This window comes from Syngnathoides biaculeatus, chromosome 7 (genome assembly GCF_019802595.1).
Source record: "Syngnathoides biaculeatus isolate LvHL_M chromosome 7, ASM1980259v1, whole genome shotgun sequence".
In the NCBI taxonomy this organism is placed as follows: domain Eukaryota; kingdom Metazoa; phylum Chordata; class Actinopteri; order Syngnathiformes; family Syngnathidae; genus Syngnathoides; species Syngnathoides biaculeatus.
The window spans coordinates 26,963,432-26,973,946 of NC_084646.1; the positions used below are offsets into that span (position 1 = coordinate 26,963,432).

General features: G+C 40.4%; 1 protein-coding gene across 2 annotated transcripts; it reads left to right on the forward strand.

The window, feature by feature from the left end:
• The first annotated feature begins 283 nt into the window (after positions 1–283).
• On the forward strand, positions 284–9,472 carry LOC133504024 (E3 ubiquitin-protein ligase RNF14-like). 2 transcript variants are annotated; one of them, XM_061826144.1, is made up of 8 exons: positions 284–456; positions 875–890; positions 987–1,005; positions 1,083–1,772; positions 1,863–1,941; positions 6,481–6,693; positions 7,874–8,046; positions 8,141–9,472. In XM_061826144.1, exons 1-8 carry the CDS (start codon positions 309–311, stop codon positions 8,267–8,269), a joined length of 1,467 nt encoding a protein of 488 aa, XP_061682128.1. In that variant the 5' UTR covers positions 284–308; the 3' UTR covers positions 8,270–9,472. The 2 variants fall into 2 exon arrangements, with proteins under 2 accessions (XP_061682128.1, XP_061682127.1); XM_061826143.1 differs by having other exon boundaries at positions 875–1,005.
• Positions 9,473–10,515: the final 1,043 nt, after the last annotated feature.

The window sequence follows — 10,515 nt, forward strand, 5'->3', positions numbered from 1 at the left end:
TTACGATACATTATTCAGCCTACATCTTAAATTGTATTTCAGGAGAATTCCAAGGCATGTCCGGATGGCATGATAATAACAGCATAATGTTCCGATTAGCTGTGTCATACAAGCAGAGCAGGGCAAGCAAGCTCATGGGCAGCACAGTAGTTGGTGCAAGTACTTGTTTGTTACATCATGCAGATGAGTCATCTGATTCCCACCCCCCCCCCAAAAAAAAAAAAAAAAAAAAAAAAAACCTTGGGGCATCCAGGAAACAACAACAGGAAGACAAGGTGAGAGGTGGTGCTCGTCATTTGACTGCGGGAATGGACTTGGAGGAGCAAGAAAATGAACTGCTTGCTCTCCACAGTATCTTTGGGTCAGAAGACTTTGTTCGCCATGAATCCAAGTCTGCCGGAGAAATACGAGTTTCAGTGGAGTTACCGTCGGGATATTTGCTGTCACTAACGGATGGTAAACAATGTTTTGTGTCGTGTTGATTTAGTGTAGAAATGGGACGTGAATTTTGGACAACTGTAACATTTCACATTCATTGCAGTTTACTGTGTAAAACACGATTACAAGATGTGCGTACATAAGTGTAAGTAACAGACGTTGGTTTAAGGAATTGTGGTTCAACAGAATATTTAAAAAAAAATAACTGAGAAAACCTGTCAGAGAAAAGTGCTAAAATATAGAACAGTTGGATTTGTATTCAAAATTTCAGTGAAGCTCAAATTAAGTTTACCCGTAAACACATTAGGTCCATCCTAAATTTCAGCCAAAAGATGAATAATCCAAATTTTTTGTCTGGTGTCTCTAATGAATATAATTGTAAATGCAGTTTAAATTTCACACGAAACTTTGTCATGTTTTTTTTTTTTTCCCAAAGGTGAAGCATTGAAGCAGTACGTGATATCATTCCTTCCTTCACTGATTTTAACCTTTGAACTCCCTGATGATTACCCCTCTTCCTCTCCTCCTTCCTTCACTCTTTATGGTAGCTGGCTGACTCATAAGCAGGTAATCTGTGGTACACGTGAACGTTTGTGTGGACATGTTGAAATGATTCAAACTGGACTTTTGCCCTGAATCTCCAGCTTGCAGCTCTAGGAGCTCACCTTACTGATCTCTACCAAGCTGCCGGAGATGTGGTTCTCTTCTCCTGGATACAATTTCTAAGAGAAGATACTATAACATTTCTCAACATCAATTCGGGTATGGAGCTGTCCAACGAGCCCAGTACCCCATACAACAGTCAAGAAACAAAAGATGTTGCATTCTCAGAACAGAAAAGTCAAAATACCCGGACTTCAGGATCCAAAGATGACGTTTCGTTTTTTCTTGTTAATGAATGGACAGACAGTAGCAATGTTGATACTCGGGAGTGCGCGACCGCAGACCCCTGCAAGATGGACCGAATTAATATAACATCATCATGTGCTGATGACAAAACATGTGGAAAAGGAGCTGGAGACAAAACAAGAGACACTTCCGATGAAAACCGACCCTTCTCTCGTCCCACACTGACTCCAGCGCAAACTCTCCTGTCTGAGATACTGAGCCACGATGCAGTCCAAGGACAGAAAGTTTTTCAAAGCACAATTTATAACTGCGCTGTGTGTTTCATGAGCTACCTGGGTTCAGAATGTGTTCAGATACCAGAGTGTGGTCACGTCTTCTGCCGGGCCTGTCTCGCTGAGTTCTGCAAGGTCCAGATAACAGAGGGAAATGTCCGTGGTGTCACCTGTGCTCAGGCAGGCTGCACAGCCTTACCCACCCAAGCACAAGTGAAGTACAAATGTTTTTTAAACTACTCATGTCCTCTGGACTGTTGGTCATTCTGCCATCTTTAATTGCCTTGAGTTTTGATTTGGAAGGTGAAGAGTCTGGTCGGAGAAGAACTGTTCAGACGCTACGATCATCTTCTTTTGCAATCCACCCTGGACTGTATGGCAGGTAATATACAGTATGTGTGCATTTCATAATGTAATCGAGCTGAACATGAACTATCACATAAAACTCAAAATAAACTGTTATTTTGAATCTCAAGATAAAAATGAGGATTTTGGCATGGACTTTTTGACTTAATTTGCACAGTTTTTGCATGGTTTGCATTGTAACACAAAGAAATTCTTGAATAAGTGAGGATTTGTCGCCAATAAGTGTTTTAAATTAGGAATGAGGGTTGGACAAAAACAAAACAAAACAGAAAGTTAAATACATTTTTAAATTGGTAAAACTAAACAAAGGTGGGCGTGGGGGGGTGCTGCGGCGGCGAGACAGAACAAAGTTGTTGAGGACATGGAGAATGACTTTTAGAACAGCTTCAATGGAATTTTGGTCAGCTGTCCGGTGTCTCAACATGGGCAAGCACTGTGAATAGGGGTCGTGGTCTTCAGTTTCAGGGTCCCAGTGTGGATGAGATCTGCCCAGAGGCTGTGGATGATGTGGGGCTGTCCTGGTGACAGGGCTCTGCAAAACCACTTGGGCATAAGGGACAGTGTTAGACTGGCTTCCCCGCTTGAGCTGCTGCCCCCATGACCTGAACTCGAATAAACAGAGGATGATGGATGGGGAAAAAGAAAAAAACATGACTAGGTTTATCTGTGGATGCAGAGTGGGTGGGCGTCCACTGTATGTTCAACATCAGTCAAAAGTTTTAGAAGATGCACATTTCTCTATCTTTTTTTCCAGTGTAAATTAATCCAGTTTAATTTCTCTTTTTATAATGCCATGCAATCAGAACAAGTAAACTATTCAGGTTACCAAAGAAATCATAGAATTAGTCTACAAACAAAAATGTATTCTAAATCTTTGATTCATTAAAGTAAAGCATAGAAAATGTATTTCTATCACGCATTTTGTACACAAGGTAATGCAATATGCTTTACATATTTAAAAGCATGTAAGAACAAAGAAATAAAACATTTAAAACAGTGAGAAAAAAAGTCTAATCAAAACAGCATATGATGAAAGAAATATTTAAAGACAGAAATACTCCAAAAAGCATGAGAAATAAGTTCTTAACTTGGATTTAAAAACATTCACACTTGGGTGTGATGTCTCTTCGGTTGGCTGGCAACTTAATACATTTTTGTGCAGTATAATAATTAAATGCTGCTTCACCATGTTTGCCTTGGACTCAGCGCTCCACTATTTGCCCTGAGTCAGTTGATCTTGGAGATCTTCTGGGTTTTTTTCAATAAGCATTTCTTCCATGTATTCAGGACCAAAACCATTTAGTTATTTATAAGCCAGCGGCAGAACTGAGTGGGAGCCAGTGTAAAGACTTTAGAATTGGAGTGATATGGTCTGACATCTTTGCTCTGGTCAGGAACCGAGCTGCAGCATTCTGAATGAGCTGCAGCTGTTTAATGCTCTTTTTGGGGAGACCTTTCAGAAGACCATTAGAGTAGTCAAGTGTGCTTGAGATAAAAGGATGGATGATCTTCTCCCGGTCAGCTTGACACATGAGAACACCAAAGTTTCGGACTTGGTGTTTGGTTTTAAAGATAGTCAGTCCAGGTATTTACTAACAGCAATTCTCTTTTCTTTATTGCCAAAAACAATTGTCTCAGTTTTGTTGTGCTTTGGTTGAAGAAAACGTTCGCTCATCCAGTTAATCTGGTTTCGACAGTGACACAAAACCTCAATTGAACTGCAGTCATATGGAAACACTGCTAAATTTAACTGTGTCATCTGCATAGCTATAGAATTTTACCCGAAGGTAGCATATACAGGCTGAACAGGAGGGGCTCAAGAACTGACCCTTGATGGACCCCATAGGTCATAGCCATTTGTTGAGATTGAGCACTTCCAATGGTAACAAAGTAACTCCTATCTTTCAAGTAGGACCTGAATCATTTAAGAACTCTTTCATTTAGTCCTACCCACATTTCCAACTTGTTCAGCTATTTTATGATCTACTGTATCAAAAGCCGCACTCAGATCCAACAAGACCAAAATGAAAACTTCCTGAGTCAGTATTCAACCTTATATCATTGAGCACTGTGAGATTCAGCAGATTTTGTCTTGTGATGAGTTCAGAAACCTGATTGAAATTTGTCAAATAAATAATAATAAAAGGAATTGCTGAGTTGATTGAAAATAACTTTCTCAATCTTGGGTATGAAAAGGAGATTTGACATGGGTCTATAGCTTGCTAACATGCAAACGTCCAGCAGTCTGTTTTTTAGAGACTTAACGTCAGCTACATTTAAGTGCTGCAGGAATCTGGCCAGACTGAAGTGAGCGATTATTTGCTGAAAATCAGCTGGCACAAAACTTCACAATAGTTTTGAAAAAGTCAGATGGTATTGAACTTGTTGATGGTTTCAGCTCCTGAACCCTTTCCTCTAGTTTGTTAGTCAACTGTAAAATTCTGACATGGTAATAATAGAGTTTTCCATGTGGCTTCATATGTAGTAACATTTTATCATTTTGTGGATTTGTGCTGATAATTACCTTGATTTATTAATTTTTTTTCACTAAAATGGGCAAATTATCAGCTGTTAGGAGTTGTGGAGCTATCGGATTCGTGGAGGTTATGACCTTGTCAACCACAGTAAACAGAGTGCTGCATACGGAGCGTGGTGGCAAAGACGCCACAGGGGGACGGATGCTGTAATCCAAGTGAAACCCCGTAGGAGAGGACAGAGCTTGGCGCTTCTGACAATTCATCTTGCAAATCTTCATTCCCTTCTCAACAAAACAGATTAGCTTCATCTCCTGATAAGAACCAGCGAATACTCCCAATGGAACTATAGAGCTAGTACCGTTCATATTGACCGGGCGGATCGCATCGCGGCGCTGACAGGGAAAACAAAAGGCAGTGGGATATCCAAAAGTATATATATACACTTTTATACCAATGAGAAATAGAAATAGAGTCACTGTTCTTGAACTGTAAGCCATATTACTTGCGGTGTGAGTGTCTGAAAATACAGCGAGCAGCCTAGACAAAAACACAGATGTTACAGTGTATGTCAGTTTCTGTGAGTTGTGTGCCCCAAAAATAATTTCATGGATTCAATAACAACAAACCTTGGTTTACTGCCAATCTTAATTCACTTCACCAGGCTAAAGAGGTCCCATAATGTAGCAGGGGATAGGTACAATTTCAGTAGAAACCATCAGACTAAATTGCAAAGAAACTTCGCAAAAGGGATTAGGCAGCAAATATGGAAAAACAATTTGGCGCAAACAACTCCAAATCAGTCTGGCACGCATTATAATCAATAACTAATTACAAGTGACGATCCCCCAGTAGATGACAACAGTGGGCTAGCCAATGACCTGAACCGCTTAACTGCAGATTTGAAAAGGACACTTTGACACCCACCTCGTTTCACCACCGACCACTTCAACATGTTCGACTCCATTGACCATTCATGTAAGATGCACCTTCAAAGAACAAAAGATTAACAAAGCTGCAGGGACAGACCTTCTGTCCCCATCCTTTCTTAAAGTCCAAGAAATACCAACTGGCTTAAAATGATCCACCATCATCCCGGTCCCCATAAAACCTGAAATTTTGGGTCTAAATGACTACAGCCCTGTTGCCTTGACATCTGTGGTCATAAAGTGCCTTGAACACCTCGTGCTGGCCCACCTCTAGAGAGTCGCAGGTCCTGAGCTGGACACACAGCAGTTGGCTTTTTGCTAACTGGTCTGTGGATGATGCAGTCAACATGGGTTTGCACTTCATCATTGAACACCTCAACAGCATGGAAACCCATGCGAGGATCTTGTTCATGGACTTCAGCTATGTGTTCAACACTATTATCCCCAAACTCCTCTCCTCCAAGCTTGTCCAACTCAGAATCTTGCCTGCCATCTGCCAGTGAATCTACAACTTCCTTTCCTTTGCACAACTGTGAGTTAAATAAAATACTCCTTGTCAATTCACTATTGTTTTTCATACTCGAGATGTATGTCGTACTAGGGTGCCTCCAACTACTGGAGACAAATTTTTGTGTTTACATACTTGGCCAATAAAGTTGATTCCGATTCTTACTGATGATTTCAGAAAAGTGTTGCCGTTGACCCATGACTAATTCTTGACTAAAATTACAAAGACTTTGTCTGTTTGAGTCAGAGTAAATTTGGAGTTTAGTTTTTCTCACTTGCATTCTGCTTTCTTGCACTTTGATTTCTAGCTCTTAGCCATCATTGTGCTCCTCTAAGGTGTTCGACATCGCCTAAAGATCGTCTTAGTATTATTAGGAGACATTAGAGGTTACATTACATGCTATAATGTGCATAATGTTAATATTGTCCAATGTAAAATTGAATGATCATAAAATGGATAATTTCAGTTGTGTTTTGTTATTGGAAAACAACAAACGTTTCATAAATCCTGCAGACTGTCGTTGGCCCTTCAAGATATAAACACAAAAGCATTTTTTTGTATGCTGTTGATGTCACTGTACTCCACAAGTCCTTTGTGTTTTAAGCCAATAGCATACGAGTTATATATATTGTGATTTTCTTCAGATGTGATGTACTGTCCACGACCCTCCTGTGCATCGCCTGTTGTTCTGGAGGAGGGCAGCTGTTTGGCGCTCTGCTCCGTCTGTGGCTTTGCCTTCTGCGTTACCTGCAAAAAGACCTACCACGGAACGAATCGTTGCAGGCCAATTGGACTGACAAAGACCCAGCGAAAAAATGACCCAGAGCAAGGCAATGCACACCTGCCCCGATCTCTCGGTAGGTTTTGTAGGAGGGGCTCAGGAACCTATGGCTCGCCAGCCATATCTGGGTGTTTTGATGGTTGCATTTGGCTCAGAGAGCCCTCATAACGACATACTGTTCATGTAAGTTCTGTCATGTAGGCAACGCAAATGAGGCAGAGACAGTTTGTCCTTGTGGGGTTGCTGTAGTTTTCTGTCCAAAATGGAAGTCGATCTGGACAGGTGCAGAAGGGTTGAACGCAAATCGTGTAGAAAGTAATTGTGGAAAATGATGAGGCCGGATTTGAACCCTGGCTTCTTAGAACTGCGAGGCAACCAGTTCTCCATCATTCCATCCAAACCAAAATAAATTTCATGAGTTGATCAAATGGGCTCCGTGAGTTGGCATTTGTTAATTAGTGGAGAATACTGGTGCTAGCAAACGTTTGTATGGCTTTTCTTTATGACAATCACCTACAACGAGCAACTCTGCTCCCGACTTGTTACTGGCCGGCATTAAAAGACAAACCTTTGGAGTATTTCAGATCTTCAGCCCGTTAAAGAGAACAAGCACAGCACACCCACAACTAAAAACATTACAAAAATAATTGCGTAAATGTGAGTTGTATATTGATCATTTGTTTTTAAAAGAAATCCTCTTTATTGTACTGAACATGCACACAAAATGTGTTCTCTGCCTTTTACCCATCACAGTGAAAAACTTGCTGGTGGAATGCAATGAAGCAGGGGGCAAATTGAGGACCCGGGGAGCATTTTGGGCTATTGGCGTCTTACTAAAGGACACCACACCCATGAGTCCAGGAGATATTGACACATTGTCCTTTTGGGGTTTTCAACCTCGATCCCTACGGTGACAAGCATTGGGCCATGGGTTTTATGTCTTTCACTGGCCCATCAAAATCTGAGCCGCTTATCCTTACAATGGTAGTGGGAGTGCTTGAGTCTATCCCAGCTATCATCAGGCAGGAGACCCTGCCCTGAACCCTGAACTGGTTCCCATTCACAACTGCACTGTTAGCTATATAACAGTGATATAATGATGTAATGAAAAATTATTATACATCCATTACGTATCTTGTATCAAACGTACAGTGTTGAAAATGCATAATTGTTCTAAACGTTAGAGGAAATAAATACATAAATAACTCTAAATGTGCGAATATCAACACATTTTGATGTTTCCTTCTATGTTTCAGTGGGCATGAAGGCTCTTTGGGATGACTATGCCAGCGGCAGTGAGCAGAGGAAGCGTCTGCTCGAGAGCCGTTATGGTCAAAATGGTCTGTTTCTCACTCTTGAAGGCTGCTTAAGTGAGCATTGGATTGCTTTCAATAGCAAAAACTGTCCGTGGTGCTTCTGCAGGATACAGGTTCAGTATCTTTACTTTGACTTGTTTTGCTCTTTTGTGGGTACTTTAAAGAAAAAAGTGTTTGTCTAATTCCTCTATGTACTATGTGTTGCAGAAAAACGAAGGGTGCAACATAATGACGTGCTCTCAGTGTAGACAATTGTTCTGTTGGGCCTGCCTGACCAGGCTTCCACACGGGACTGTATATCAACACTTTCAGGACAGTGCATGTTCTCGCTACTAGTGTGACCAAGAGCCTCAGATCGTTTGGTGATCTGAGTGAATGTGTGGTTGAGTTTAGCTAGTTACTAAATCCAAGGGGTCACTTTCTTTTTCTTCCCTGTCCTGTGAATTATTAAATGTTATAAAAATATGAAAGCATAACTCTTCGTATGGTATTAGTGTGAAGAGACTATGCACATGGATGAAATTTTTGGTAGTTATTTGTTAATGAAAGTAAAACCCACAGTGCTCACAGAAATAACCTGAATCTGACAATAACCTGATGAAAATCAGGCATTGCTTCTGAATTGTTGTTCAACTGAAATATTTAATTGAAAAAAAATCATGGAACAGGCATGAACGTAAATGATGGTAACCATCCATTTTATGAGCCGCTTATCCTCAGAAGGGCTCATGAGTGCTGGAGCCAATCCCAGTAGTCATCGGGCAGGAGGCAGGGTACGCCCTGAACTGGTTGCCAGCCAATCACAGGGCACATGGACACAGACAACAGTCACACTCGCAATCACACCTAGGAGCAATTTAGTGTGTCCAGTTAATGTGAGATGTTTTCGGGATGTGGAAGGAGGCCGAAGTGCCTGAAGAAAACCCACGCAGGCACGGGGGAAACATGCAAACTCCACACAGGCAAGGCTGGGCTTGAACCCTGGGGCCCTGAGGCCAACGGTTTACAGCTGCTCCAACGTGCCGCCTGTCTAGTTTCGGTTTATTTAAAAAAATATACTTTACTTTGACTCTTTGGTTTTTGGATTGTTTAGTTTTTTTTAGTTTCAAATTAAATATTTTTTGAGATTCCTGGATTCCTGCCTTGCATCCCCACTTCCCTCCACTTGGGTCCTCCACACCTTGCAGTACCTTCCTCACCATCACCAGCCTCGACTGTGACAATTTGTTCTGTATACAATCAGTAGTACCACTGACTTGTGACTGTTGTTTGTTACTGTTCTTACTATACTGTACTCTACTCACTGTTCCTCCGATAAGTACTTAATTTACTTTCTGTTATAGATACTTACTATTATCAACTCTAGTGATTAGCAGCCTTCCTGAAAGAAGTACCAGTAATAGAAATAATGAGTCATGGTAAGTGCAGCGGAAAATAACAGTTTCACATAACAATGTTGTTTATTCTAACCTTGGACTATGCGAGGTGAAAGAGAATATAATTGCTATAATAAACATTTCACATCGGTTATTATTATAATATTTATGTTTATTCTTCATTAAGAATATACACAAAGTTTGAGCCTTCACTCATCCATAATCATCCAGTGATGAAAGTTAATATCATTCAGTGGCAAATTTCCCTTATGAACAGCATCATGACAATTCTAATGCCCTTGTGTCAACACAGTATAGAAAAACATGACATTTTCATAAACGTAGAGAAATATAGTATATACTCAAAACTAGTTCAAGTTATTGGGTATGCACATATAGAAAATAATCCCAAAAATGCACTGTCTATCAGTGCTGTCTGAAACTCATTTTGGGATGGGGGCAGGGAGGGGAAGGGACAGAAAATACTTCCAATGCTGATTGTATATCAGTATTGTCAATCTTCATTCTGTGTGGACAAAGGGATTGCCTGCTACAAAAATTCTCACAGTAATTTACCAAATTCCTTCAAGTACCACAAAGGATTCATGAAGGGGTCTCAACTTCAGTAAGACTTTAACCTCAATGTTTTTTTATTATGTTAAAATTGTTCACATTGATCATTGTAAGGGAATGTACTTTATTCTCATTATATCCCACAGTAGTTTTTTTGTAGTACAGCAATGTATGAAATAGCCCATTCTTTTCCAAATTAGAAAACTCAGAGGACACCCCTAAGAGCTAAGACCACTTCCAAGGTTCATGTAAAATTTCCTGAGAAATTAATGGACTTTTTAAATCTGGGCTGGAATTGAATGGGTTTATCACGACCGCATGCTGCACTAGCCTAAACCCAGTTACAGAACTTTGCTGTAAGAGGAAAAAAAAAAAAGCAGGTAACGTTTACTCGATTTACTTTCAATGTTCATGCAAACGATCTACATAACTCTTGATAAAAATCATTATTTTTCTTAGAAATTCCTTTTGACAGTCATTTTGTGGCCTCTTCCAGGATACTTGATATAGCATGTCCCCGAAAATGAAATGATCTAAAAGCACAGTTTCCTGTGGCATTTATACAGTTGTACAGTGTATGCATTTGTAAAACAATACAGTACATACTGTATCTGAGATACTGCAACTTTTGCC

Coding starts and splice junctions, on each gene's coding strand:
- LOC133504024 (XM_061826143.1), top strand. CDS start 309: ATGGACTTGGAGGAGCAAGAAAATGAACTGCTTGCTCTCCACAGTATC. Junction 457..874: donor TTTGCTGTCACTAACGGATG/GTAAACAATGTT, acceptor TTTTTCCCAAAG/GTGAAGCATTGAAGCAGTAC. Junction 1,773..1,862: donor CCTTACCCACCCAAGCACAA/GTGAAGTACAAA, acceptor TTGATTTGGAAG/GTGAAGAGTCTGGTCGGAGA.